At 54.8% G+C, this 13,138-nt stretch overlaps 1 protein-coding gene across 2 annotated transcripts; it reads left to right on the top strand.

The window, feature by feature from the left end:
* Positions 1-7,084: 7,084 nt before the first annotated feature.
* Positions 7,085-13,077, top strand: LOC111160116 (NGFI-A binding protein 2). 2 transcript variants are annotated; one of them, XM_022522960.1, is made up of 7 exons: positions 7,087-7,324; positions 8,740-9,613; positions 10,044-10,177; positions 10,514-10,565; positions 10,656-10,788; positions 11,008-11,199; positions 12,205-13,077. In XM_022522960.1, exons 1-7 carry the CDS (start codon positions 7,242-7,244, stop codon positions 12,312-12,314), a joined length of 1,578 nt encoding a protein of 525 aa, XP_022378668.1. In that variant the 5' UTR covers positions 7,087-7,241; the 3' UTR covers positions 12,315-13,077. The 2 variants fall into 2 exon arrangements, with proteins under 2 accessions (XP_022378669.1, XP_022378668.1); XM_022522961.1 differs by lacking the exon at positions 11,008-11,199 and having other exon boundaries at positions 7,085-7,324.
* The last annotated feature ends 61 nt before the right edge of the window (positions 13,078-13,138 follow it).

Below are 13,138 nucleotides of genomic sequence, written 5' to 3'. Positions count from 1 at the left end.
AAATTAAATAAATTCCAATAGAGGGTCAAACTACAAAATACCTGACAAGTACTCCTCAAAACTATCAAGGTCATCAAAAACAAGGAAAGACTGAGAACTTGTAACAGCCAGCTATTTCTAGATAGAAAAAAATATTAGGTAAAACTCAGAAAATCTGAATAAACTGTAGACTTTTCATTAATAATAACATAAGAATACTGGTCCATTAATGTTGGCAAATGCACCACACTGGTAAAAGGCAACAATAGTAAAACTGGATATAGGGTATAGGGGAACTCTCTATATTATCTTCTCAATTTTCCTGTAAATTCAAAAGTTCTTTTTTAAAAGATTTTATTTACTTGACACAGAGAGAGAGATCACAAGGAGGCGGAGAGGCAGGCAGAGGGGGAAGGGGAAGCAGGTTCCCTGCTGAGCAGAGAGCCCTATGCCGGGCTCCATCCCAGGACCCTGAGATCATGACCTGAGTGGAAGGCAGAGGCTTAACCCACTGAGCTACCTAGGTGCCCCATGTAAATCCAAAAGTTTTAAAAAACAAACATGTATACACACACATGTGCGCGCGTGTGCGCGCGTGCACACACACACACACACACACACACACACTCACACACACATCTCATTTTCTACTAGGCCCCAAATTGTCACCATTCAGAGCTCACTCTTTGGTTTTGAATAAAGGTCAGAGAACAGAGGAACTAATTCCAGATTTGGGAACTAATTCCAGAAGATCACTGACCATTGACTTTTGACATGTGCAAAGGAGATATACAGTAATGAGACTGTATTGCCCATAAAAACATTCCACCTTACCATCCAAAAAAGTTCTGACACTTCAAGGTAGTCACGAAAGAAGCTTTTAGCTTTATTTTACATGAGGACACTGCTCAAAACACTTTTAAGAATCTGCTTCTGGGGGTGCCAGTCTGGATCAGTAGAGCATGCGACTCTTGATCTTGGGGTTGTAAATTTGAGCCCCGCATTGGATAAAGAGATTACTTAAAAATAAAATTTTAAGGGACACTTGCATGATTCAGATGGTTAAACATCTCTCCTAGCTCAGGTCATGATCTCAGGGTCCTAGGATAGAGCCCCCCAAATCCATGGGGAGTCTGCTTCTCCCTCTCTCCCTGCCTCTCCCTCTGCTTGTGCTCTCTCTGTCTCTCTGTCTCTCTCTCGAATGAATAAATACAATCTTTAAAAATAAATAAAATAAATAAAATCTTTCTGAAGGAGCTATTTTCAGAGTCTATAGCACAAAATGCGATGAATATTCACTATCTGCAGGTGGGTCTGATGTATGCAAATAGCCAAAAACTCAGGCCAAGACTCTTGAGTAAATGGGGTGGAAAATCTGGATAGTAAATGTGTTTTAGAATATTTTTGGATTTTAGAAAGGTAATACGGTGCATAGACAACATATAGGGCAACAATCCCAATGGGGCCTAGGACAGCACCCTGTGATCAAACAAATTAATTTTTCTGCATTGAGACATAATTATTCACACTGGGATAAACAAAAGTGGGATAAATGTAACTATAGACAACTTGATATAAATTTCGGAGGTGTGCCACAAGTAAGTTCAGGTCAGATTAGGTTGTGGTGTCAAATGAGTTAAGAAAAAGTTTTCGTTTTCATAATTATTTTTTTTAATCTAAGAGGATTACAGACAATAAAAATTTGATGAAGACACTCCATTCCAACTCTTCAGTCGCCCAAGCTAGAATCCCAGCTACTTGGGCTATTTGCATACATCTTACCACCTTTCACTTGAACCACTTTAATTTTCTCCAAGCTGGTTTCCCTGTGGTTTTTGCAACCATAAAACCCTTCATCCACACTACTCTTCAATGCAGATCTGCCTGTGTCACTCCCATATTACAAAGTCCTTATGATTCCCTAGTATCTCCAGTGATGAAGCCCGGGGTCTTGACTATGATCTAAAACATAGATGTAAAGAAACTAACTACAATTGGGCTGTTCAAAGTTTGTTACCAATCTGCAATGAAAGTATTTCAGAAATTAAGTGTAAGCATTTAGAAACTTTTCTTGCAGTTTGACAGAGAATTTTTGTATTTGTTGAATCTAATAAAAATATGGACTTTGTTTTACTTTTCTAACAATTCACTTTTAGTGTATTTTACAGAAGTAGGGAACAATAGATTAGAATTTTTAAAAGATTTTACTTATTTACTTGAGAGAGAGAGAGCGCATAAGCAGGGGAGCAGGAGAGAGAGAAGCAGGCTCCCTGCTGAACGGGGAGCCCAATGCAGGGCTCAGTCCCAGGACCCTGGGATCATGACCTGGCCTGAGCTGAAGGCAGACACGTAACTGACTGAGCCAACTAGGCGCCCTGGAATTTTTTTAATTAGTCCTTTGCCAAAGTTTGAGAAAGCACAAGTCTAAAATACACTTAATAAAATGGACTTGTACACGTCCCTGGGCTGGTTTTCTTCTAAAGATTTTATTTAGTAGGGTATGTGTTGTAATGAGCACTAGGTATTATGTAAGACTGATGAATCACAGATCTGTACCCCCTGAATCAAATAAGACATTATATGTTAATTAATTGAATTTAAATGTTAGAAAAAGGAAAAAATATTTACTTATTTTTTTATTTTTTAAATTTTTATTTATTTATTTGACAGATAGAGATCACAAGTAGGCAGAGAGGCAGGCAGAGAGAGAGGAGGAAGCAGGCTCCCCGCCCAGCAGGGAGCCCGATTCGGGGCTCCATCCCAGGACCCTGGGATCATGACCTGAGCAGAAGGCAGAGGCTTTAACCCACTGAGCCACCCATGCATCCCTTATTTATTTATTTGAGACAGAAAGAGAAAGCGCACACACAGGCATGGAAGGGGAGGGTTAGGGACCAAAGGGAGGACAACCTGACTCCATGCTGAGCACTAAGCTGATACGGAGACAAATCCTACAATCCTGAGATCATGACCTGAGCCGAAACCAAGAGTAGGACACTTTAACTGACTGAGCCAATCAGGTGCCCCTCCCTGGGCGGCCTATCCAGCAATAATGAATAATTTCTTTATTTTTTTTTTAAGATTTTTATTTATTTGACAGAGCAAGAGAGTCCTGAGCTGAAGGCAGAGGCTTAACCCACTGAGCCACCCAGGTGACCCAATAATGAATAATTTCTAGTTTCTGAAATATATTCTGTTTCATATCTCCATGTAAGTTTCCATTCTGGTCTGACTTGACTGGCCCTGGAAATTTATTCATACATCAATATCCTAGGCTACATCAACAAGTCCTTTGGATACCTGTCTAAACCAGTTTCCTACAACACCAGAAGACATCAGTTGCCCCCTATTCTTCTGTCATTATTGGGTACCCCTTTTATTGCACTATCTCCCTACCTCCTTCAAGGCAGAGGTTAGGATTATTTGTCTTCGCCCAGTGAAGCATCTCTTGTAAAATGACTAACTGAAGAAGAACACTCCTCAGACCACAATTATAACATGTTACAAAGAGAAAAAAATGAAGATCGTTATTTTATATTCATATTTTTCTGTTACTAGCAAAGATTTCAGTCTCCTACCTTTCCCATCTGGGTATGAATTAATTTACCAGAACACTGGACATTTTATTTTTTTAATTTAAGTAAACTCTGCGCCCAACCTGTCGCTTCAGCTCACCACCCCAAGATCAAGAGTCACATGCTCTACTGACTGAGCCAGTCACATGCCCCACAACAGTGGACATTTTCGAAGACCAAGGAGCCAGACTTGTGAGATTCACTGGAAACTTTAAGTAAAGGAGACCTCTTCACTTAATAGTTTAGCCCAGGTTTGGCCCCTTTTGGAGCAAAATGTGTCAATCGCCCTTTTCAAGATTGCTCAGATCAGGAAATAGCATCATTAATGTATTCATTTCAAAGGGCCCACCAGAGAGCAGACCAGCGCTGAAGAAGTCTTGGGCTGAGGGAGAGACAAGCAAGTATAATTGAAAGGTTTACAAAGAGCCTTGAGGCCTCTGAGGGATGGAAGGAATTAATTCTTGCGGGGGGGGGGGGGCATGAGGGAAGATGACATTTGAGCCAGACCCTGCTGAGCGAACTTGATTTGGCCTGGTAAAAACGTAGTGGAGGGGAATGTGAGCAGTGCAATCTGCTAGATGAAAATCTGCACGTGCCCAGGAATGACAATCCTTCTGGTTAGCAATTTCCTCACTCCTCTTCCACCCACTTCTTCACACTCTTTCCCCCTGTTCTTGGAAAATTGGGACTGGGATTACTGTTTCCCTTCCTGGAAGAGACCGGTGTAGACAATAAATTAATCCTTGATTAAATGGGATCCCTTGCTATGCTACGCGTAAACTCTGAGAACACTCGGATGGGGGAGGGGGAAGCAGGTGAGTCAGGTAGGGAGCGGTCCTGATCCACACTGGGGAGAATGGGGCTCACGGAGAAAAAAAGGAGAAATAAGATTTTTGTATTTGTGCAACACCTTTTATCATCGCCCCCCCGCCCCGCGCCACCTTTTATCTTTGTTTTTCTATAGCTTCTCATAGTCTCGGTCTCTTTGTCTCTGTCTCTCTCCAATTGCAAAAGGCTGGAAATTCCTAGTTCTCAACGGAAGGGAGTAGGAGGGGAGTTGGGGGTGGCAGGAGTGGGAGGGAAGCGAAGAACAGACGTCTCAGCAGCTCCGGCTGCGGGGGCGCTCTGGGCCTCTTGCGGGGCTTCACAAGTCAATGATTTTTTTAAATGTACATATTTTTAAATCCACACATAGGGGCTCACATACAAACCTAGAGAGAGACAGAGACACAGATACACAATGCGATGTAAAGAAACATAAATACATTATCTGAGGATACAGAGGCACAAACTAGCAATAACGTCTTAAATTTGCTTGGCACTTTACAGAGTCTTCATACACATCTTCTCATTTGAACCTCACGACAACCCTGAAAAACAAAGATACAAACCCTCGGGAGTTCCACTCTCCCACACAGGTTCGAACCCAGGGAGACCCCCTACTTACTCCCCTAGGGGACTGGGCAAGCCCAGGTCTTGGGGCTGGTCTCCCTTCCTCCTTCTCTGGCCGAATATCCGCCCCCAGAATAAAAAAGTGGAGGACCCGGAATCGGCTCCTCCCTCGTCCCCTTTCCCGGGCTGGGACCCAAGGGCCCAGCGCCCAGCTGGTTACCCTCGCCGGCTTCACTCGCTACTCCGCTCTCTTTCCCCGGCCTGCGTCTCCCTCCGGACCCGGGGGCTCATCACCGCCCCAAAGGGGCCCGGGTGGGAGGGAGGGGGGCGCCTGAAACAGAGGCTGCGTGGGCGGAGGATGTGCGTCACGGGGCGCGTGGGCAGGGGGAGGGAGGAGGCACGTGGAAACCCGGGGCCAGCGGCTGGCAGCCCAGGCTCCAAAATAACCAGAGAAGAGTGGGGGAGGGGGTGCCCACACACTTCAGAGAGGGTCGGGGAGAGTCCCGGGAGGGAGCCCGTCTAAGCCGTGCCTTCCAATTGCGGAACTGGGGATGGGGAGTTGGGAGAGGAGGGATCTGCGCTTTCCTATTACCTCCTCACTGCGTTTGGGGCTGAAGGAGAAGTGAATCTTAGGTACCGAAATCCCACCCAGGGATGCACTCCCCCTCTTCTGCCCCCACCGGAGACGGAAAGGTCCCCCTGCTGAGCCGGAATGTAGAACTAGTCCCGGCCCACGCCGCCCACGCCTTGCCAGGCCCCGAGCCACTCAGAAGTGCGGAATGGCGGGGCGGGGCTGAGGTTTCGGACCAGGGAGAACCTGACCCCCGGCTGGTCCGCTCGGTTCCCCGTCCACCGTGCCTTTATTTTGTCGGGGCCTGGAGCCAGCACCGGCCCTCAGAGCCCCTGCTGGCCCCCCACCCCCCCCCCCACCCCGACCTCCCAGCCGTGGGCGGGAGTGTAATGGGAACCAGATGGGTCTAGGAGAAACAAACGGGGAGGGTGGGTTGCGGAGGGGGGCTAGGCTCCTTGAGGGAGCTCCTCCCTCCAACTCCTCCGCAGGGAGCCACGTCGGACTCTCCGGCCTCCCGCCCATCTTCCATTAGACTCTCTCGAGCGCAGGCCCTTAAAAATGTCCGCAAAATGGATGTTCTCCCTACCCCAGTTTTGCCACAGAATTCCCCAGAAGCAGGTCCCCATCCCTAGCAAACAGGGTGCGACGAGTAGAGGAAGGAGGGGTATCTCCTTCCATCCCTGCCTAATGCTCTAACAGCCCGACGCGACTGTTCGACGCGTTAGCTTCTACCATAACCCTCCCATTCCTGTACCCCAAACTTCGACAGGGACAAGAGGCAGGGATGGAGGCCTGGGTTTCTCAGCAGGGGCCTTCAAATGACTCCTTTTGCAGCATGGTAAGAGTGCTGGGATATCCGAGGAATTCCTGCAGAGCCCCGCGCTCGCAGACCTGCCCTAAGCGCACACTCAAGGGGAGTCGGATGCACGCCCGAGAGGAGCCGCGCACCCCAAGGCTCCGCCAACTTTTCCCGGCTCATTCCTAGCAATCCCACGTACAGCATCGCGAGGCCGGAGTGTGGGCAGCGGGCGTCCGCGTAGTTGTTGAGGCGCGTGTGCACGTTCGTGCGCTTCTCCGTGTTTTTGTGTACCCGCGCGTGGTTGTGAAACTCCGCTCTCCGCTCGGAGGGGTAGGAGCGGGCGGGGAGGGGGATGTAGGAATGTCGCCGGCTGGGCGCTCACGTGGGTACGTGGGCGCGAAGAGGGCCGGCTGTGCATCCGGCGTGGGCGGCGCGGAGCGACCTCGCCCCGCCCGCCGGGTCCCCAAGCCCGCCCTCCCGCAGCCCGGCCTCGGTCACCTCAGTCCCAAAGCTCGGCGCCGCCGCTCCGAGTCCCCGCCCCCGCCTCCCGCTCCACGCCCCCTCCCCCTAGTCTCCGCCTCTCTACGACGCTCTGCCGCGGCGCCTCCACCGCCTGCCCCGAGGCCCGGGCGCCCGCCCCCCGCCCCCGGCCCCCGCCCCCGGCGCTGCCCACGCCCTCCGCCCGCCCGGCAGCCTGCGCCGCGCCGGGCCTCGCTCCCCGTGCGTCCTGCGGGGGCGGCGGCGCGGAGAGGCGGCAAGCGCAGCCGGGGAGGGGGGGGCAGAGGCACAGACAGAGGCGCGGAGGCTCGGAGAGAGGAGACGTGGAGGGAGGGACGGAGCCCGGACAGCGGCGGACACGGCAGCGCGCGCCAGGCGCCGAGCGCTGGGCACCGAGAGGGGCAGCCCCTGTGGCCTCCGGCCGTCCATGCACAGAGCGCCCTCCCCCACAGCCGAGCAGCCGCCGGGCGGAGGGGACTGCGCCCGCCGGACCCCGCAGCCCAGACCCAAGTTAGTGGGCAGAGGGAAGCGGCGGGGAGTGGAATGGGTGGAGCTGGACTCAGTAAAGGGGTCCGGAGGGCGGAGGTCGAGGAGAGAACGAGGGGAAGCGGGACGGGGGTGGGGGGTGGAGACTGATTGAAAAGGGGGTGCGTCTTTGAATTAGGGGGCCCTGGGAGCAGGTAGGGAGCGGATGAAGCTGGATATGAAAAAGTAGTACTTAATTTTCCATCCCCCGTTTACTCTGCCGATGTGATCTGGCATGTGAACCCCCTGCAAAGAATGTGGGGGCCCCCAAACGCCAGGGGAAGCCCTGGAGCTCTGGCTGGTAATAGGGCTGGGGGAGGGCTGCTGCGCTGTTTCAGTCTTCCGTTGATACGGAGTACGCGAGCCCCGGGGTCCGGGAGAAGCCGGCGCCTCGGAGCCAGGGGAGAGCATCAGCAGGGCTGTGGAGAAGCTTTAGGCTTCCCTTCTCTTTTCTGTAGCTATATTTACGGCACGCGGGGGGGAGTTTCGGTGTGCAGCCCCTCCCTCCAGAGGCCTTGAGCCGCTCCCCCGCTCCACTTGGTGTGGGTGGAAAATGAGGGAGAGGAGGTAGGTGGGAGCCTCCAGGCGGTTTTCGCCCACTGCCGCTGCCGCTGTAGGAGTGTGTGTGGGCGGAACAGGCCCCAGAGCAGAACAATTGAGGCACTCCTCCCTGCTGGCGCCTGAGCTGAAGGGATCGGCCTACCTACCCAGCAGGTGGGGAAGGTCACTGCTGGGAGAGGGGCCAACTTAAGGGGCACTGGGCAGTCGGGAGGAGAGGGGAGGTCCCGCGGAACAGCTCAGGGGAGCTGAGCAGAGCAGGGGTCCGCCTGGCTTGCTGAGTGAGAAAGGGCCACACCCCTCCCTTGCAGCTGCCTAGGTAGGACGCCACCGCCACCACGGAGTGAAACTGGCAAGCAGTAGGTCCCAGGCATCCACTGTGGGGAGGACAGGAGTCCTACATGCACCTCAGTGTAGAAAGTCACCTTGAGTAAAGCTGAGACTGCTGGGCATTTAGGGTGGAGGGTGAAGACTGTTCTGGGCGAAAAGGAGGCCCAGCCATCCTAGGGGTGTGCTGGCTGGCCTCAGTGCTCAAGGTCTCCTTGCCCCAGGCCAGAAAAGTAAAAGCTGAGAATGGGGGTGAAGAGCCTTTGATTTTGGCAGAGAGACTGGGCTGCCTTTTGGGACTTGTGGCCAGTCTGGGATGGCACTGCTGTGTTTATGCCTCCTGGTAATGCCTAGTTCTGAGTCTGTGCTCAGGCTTGGGTCTTGGGCAGAGAGCACATTAGAGGAGGGGAAGAGAAGCAAGCAGGAAAGAGAGGACGATTGTGAGTGTGGGTTGGTACTCAGCAGGAGGACCCATACTGACTGCCTGCCTTTCTCTCTACCGCACTCCTCTTCAGGCCCGGTGCCCGAGCCATGGCACTGCCTCGGACACTGGGGGAGCTGCAGCTTTACCGGGTCCTGCAGCGTGCCAATCTCCTTTCCTACTATGAAACCTTCATCCAGCAGGGAGGGGACGACGTGCAGCAACTGTGTGAGGCTGGCGAGGAAGAGTTCCTGGAGATCATGGCACTCGTGGGCATGGCCACCAAGCCCCTCCATGTCCGCCGCCTGCAGAAGGCACTGAGAGAATGGGCCACCAATCCAGGGCTCTTCAGTCAGCCAGTGCCTGCTGTGCCTGTCTCCAGTATCCCACTTTTCAAGATCTCCGAGACTGCAGGCACCCGGAAAGGAAGCATGAGCAATGGGCACAGCAGCCCAGGGGAAAAGGCAGGCAGTGCCCGCAGTTTTAGCCCCAAGAGCCCCCTTGAACTTGGAGAGAAGCTGTCACCACTGCCTGGGGGACCTGGGGCCGGAGACCCCCGGATCTGGCCAGGACGGAGCACTCCAGAGTCCGACGTTGGGGCGGGAGGAGAAGAGGAGGCAGGCTCACCCCCCTTCTCCCCACCTGCAGGGGGAGGAGTCCCCGAGGGGACTGGGGCTGGGGGGCTGGCAGCCGCTGGGGCTGGGGGTGGTCCGGATCGCCTGGAACCAGAGATGGTGCGCATGGTGGTGGAGAGTGTGGAGAGAATCTTCCGGAGCTTCCCAAGGGGGGATGCTGGGGAGGTGACGTCCCTGCTGAAGCTGAACAAGAAGCTGGCTCGGAGCGTGGGGCACATCTTTGAGATGGACGACAGCGACAGCCAGAAGGAGGAGGAGATCCGCAAATACAGTATCATTTATGGCCGTTTTGACTCCAAGCGGCGGGAGGGCAAGCAGCTCAGCCTGCATGAGGTGAGGACCCCATTCTCCTAGGATTGCACTTGGCTCCCAGGCCTCACCCTCCTCACCGGGGAGAACCTTCGCCCTCCCCAACCTGTTTCCTTGCCTCCTGACGAGGACCCCACGCCCCAGTCACCCCCACACAGCCCGGTCCGGCCACTGCAGTGCTTCCCTCCTCAGCTGGGGGCAAAGCAGAGGTACAGGCCAATGCCGGGCAGTCCCGCTCCGTGCCGCTCGGGAATGCTCTGGCTGAGGGGATTCCAGGCTCCCTCGGCAGCCAGGGATGTTGGCCTTTGTCCTCCGCCTCCAGAGAACTCCATAGCATCAGATCCTAAGCAAGTGTCTAATGCACGGGCTTTATCTGACGGCGAAGGGTGGGAGGAGGTCTGGGCAAGGCAGCGGGGCCTGAGGACTGTGCCCGCTCTGGCGGCCCTCTCCACAGCTGACCATCAACGAAGCTGCTGCACAGTTCTGCATGCGGGACAACACACTTTTACTGCGGAGGGTGGAGCTCTTCTCCCTGTCGCGCCAAGTGGCCCGAGAGAGCACCTACCTGTCCTCGTTGAAGGGCTCCAGGTGAGACTCCCTTCTCCAGGTCCCTCCTAGATTAGAGAATCCTGCCAAGGAGCTGGGTCCTGGGCCTAAGTTCCCGGGCAGGGGCCTCTAGGCCTGCTTCCTGCCCACGTGCGTGTCCTGCTTTGCGCCAAGCCCACTTGTCTGGGCCTGGGCCCTCCTCCTGTCCATCTCGGGTTTTGTCTGCTCACCCACAACAGCAGTACCAGAGCTAGACACTCCTGCTCAACCAGCTGCTTTCTGGTCTTGAAAGAGCACACGCTCCTCCCCAGATTCTATGTTCTGCCCGCCGTGCCGCCCTCCCCAGCTTCACCTTCCTTACTGCTCTCGTCTTCGCAGGCTTCACCCTGAAGAACTGGGAGGCCCTCCGCTGAAGAAGTTAAAACAGGAGGTAGGTTTCTAGGGTGGACACAGGGGGTTAGCGCCCCTCCCCAGCCCCTCCCTTGCTAGGTCCTCATCTTCCCCTTTGGGGCATCCACAGGTTGGAGAGCAAAGTCACTCTGAACTCCAGCAGCCTCCACCAGGCCCTGAGTCCTATGCACCCCCATACCGGCCCAGCCTGGAGGAGGACAGCGCCAGCCTGTCTGGGGAGAGTCTTGACGGACACTTGCAGGGTAAGTGTCCATCAGAATACTTTTCTTCGAGCTGTGGGGGTGGAGTAGGTGGGAGGAAGGAGCTAGGAGGCCTCTGCCTGGAGCAGGGTTGGGAGGCCTGGCTGGATGGGGGCAAAGGGGCCTGGGCCTATGGGTCTGCTTTGCGCTTGAGGTGGGGAGGGGGTGGGGTGGGGTTCCTTTGACTGTAGTCCCTTACCTGATCCGTGCCCATGCCCACAGCTGTGGGGTCATGCCCAAGGCTGACGCCGCCCCCTGCTGACCTGCCGCTGGCATTGCCAGCCCATGGGCTGTGGAGCCGCCACATCCTGCAGCAGACACTGATGGATGAGGGGCTGCGGCTAGCCCGCCTCGTCTCCCACGACCGCGTGGGGCGCCTCAGCCCCTGTGTGCCTGCGAAGCCGCCTCTCGCAGGTGAGGCAGCAGCAGCGCTGTCCCCAAGCACCCCTGCCACCCAGGCCCCACCCAGCAGTCCTGGCGTCCTGGGGCCAGGTGGGAGGGAGAGGGATGTAGTCACCAGAGAGGGCAGCCAGTAGGGTGCTGGGGCTCCAGCCATCCAGGCCTTGGGCTGAGGAAAGGGGGATCCTACAGGATTGTTTCCACTAGGAGGATCTGATCCTAATGGAGATCTGTGAAAGGGGCGCTGGAGTGAGCAAGGGGACAGAGAATGCGGGACTAGGGGAACAGGAAGGGAGGGTCACCAAGAAAGGAAGCAGAGACAGAGCTGCCACCAAGGCAGAAGAGTAGGGTAGGCTAGGAGTTACAGTGGGGTTGCCTAGCTGGGAAGTAGAGGAGCCCAAAGGGGGATGCTTTGTGTGTGTATGGGGGAAGGGAGTAGTCCGCCAGAGGGCCAGAGCGGCTGGGCTGAGAGTGATGCAGCAGACAAAGCCACCAACCCTGGCTTGGTATTTTTAAACTGTGCGTGGGTGGGAAGTGGGGGTGGGGACTGGAAGGGGGGGCTCTTCTTGGGGGAGGAGTTGGGAGGCTGGCTTCCTGTGTTCCCCTTGATTTGGCTTCTAAGAAACTGGAGGGGCATGGTAGGGTAGGTGGGGCCTGGGAGGGGGCCAGGGATGAGTGGGGGTGGCAGAGCCTGGGAAGTGGGGGAGGGGGAGAGGTCAGAGCCAAGCCACCCCCACAGCTCCTGACAGAACCAGAAATTCCAGCAGAACGGAGGCGGGAGAGACAGAGGAGAGAGACACATACAGAGAGAGCGCTACACACAGCCAGAAAGGGGAGGGGGACGCACACACTTGGGTATGGAACACCCCCCATACACACACCTATAAATGTGCAGTGGGCAGGAGGCAGCCTATCAAATCCAGCTCATCTTTGCAGTCTCCTGACACCTGCCTCCTGTCCAGCCACCTCCTTGCATCGTCCACCCCACGGCCTCCTAACTTACCCCTTTTCTCCCTACAGAGTTCGAGGAAGGGCTGCTGGACCGATGCCCCGCCCCGGGACCCCATCCTGCCCTGGTGGAAGGTCGCAGGAGCAGCGTCAAAGTGGAGGCGGAGGCCAGCAGGCAGTGAGGGGTGCGCTGGTGTCCTCAGACCCAGGACTCGGGCTTCTGGCTCACATGGACTCCGACATTCTCCATCCCTGGCATCTGGTCACAACCCTGGATCCTTCAGCTGCCCTTCTCCTGCCTCCCCACCTGCTCCATGGGCATAGAACTATGGGGCTTCAAGCAATAACGAGCAGGGGCCTGGCAAGAGGACACAAGGAGGGTGCGTGGTGCCCCTTCACCCTTGCCTAGAGCAAGGGGGCAAGGACTCTGTCTCCAGGGTATCTGGGGTTCTCCCCTCCCTTACACAACACACTCCCGTTCTCTGTAGCTTGAACCAGTGGTATGAGCAGTTGGATTCAGTTTGGACATGGGGGAAAAGGGGACTTCCCTGGGAAGGTCCAACAGCTAAAAATGGCAATGTTTCCCCCCAGAACTGGGGGCCTGGGAACACTGGACCTCCTCCTCCCCTCTGCTCCCCCATTTTTGTGCTTCTAGTTTGTTTCTTTAATTTAACAAGTGCTGCAGTTTGCCCACCTATCCCCATCTTTCCCCCAAGTCCTCAGCAACTTTTTCCCTCCTGCCCTCTCGGGGGTAGGGGGGAGGGTGAATGTGGGGTCCCCTCGATCGGCCCCCTCAGGAGGCCTGGGTTGGACTCAGGGTCTCCCTCAGCTGGGGGCTGGACCGCAGCACCTGTCTGAGCAGTTAGAGCGTCTTTCTTTTCAGATCGTGTACAGTAGATTATTTATTTTGTTATTTTGGAATAAAATTTATTTTATGGCTTAGGATCGATGACCCCCCCCAAGAGGGAGAAAGGGTGGCACGGGATTGGGGCAGTGGAGGGAAGCT

This window comes from Enhydra lutris, unplaced genomic scaffold (genome assembly GCF_002288905.1).
Source record: "Enhydra lutris kenyoni isolate GAN:26980312 unplaced genomic scaffold, ASM228890v2 scaffoldscaffold74, whole genome shotgun sequence".
Classification (NCBI taxonomy): Eukaryota; Metazoa; Chordata; class Mammalia; order Carnivora; family Mustelidae; genus Enhydra; species Enhydra lutris.
The sequence above is the reverse complement of the archived record's forward strand: the minus strand, read 5'-3'. Positions and strand labels throughout refer to the sequence as shown.

Coding starts and splice junctions, on each gene's coding strand:
- LOC111160116 (XM_022522960.1), top strand. CDS start 7,242: ATGCACAGAGCGCCCTCCCCCACAGCCGAGCAGCCGCCGGGCGGAGGG. Junction 9,614..10,043: donor AGCAGCTCAGCCTGCATGAG/GTGAGGACCCCA, acceptor CCCTCTCCACAG/CTGACCATCAACGAAGCTGC. Junction 10,566..10,655: donor TGAAGAAGTTAAAACAGGAG/GTAGGTTTCTAG, acceptor GGGCATCCACAG/GTTGGAGAGCAAAGTCACTC.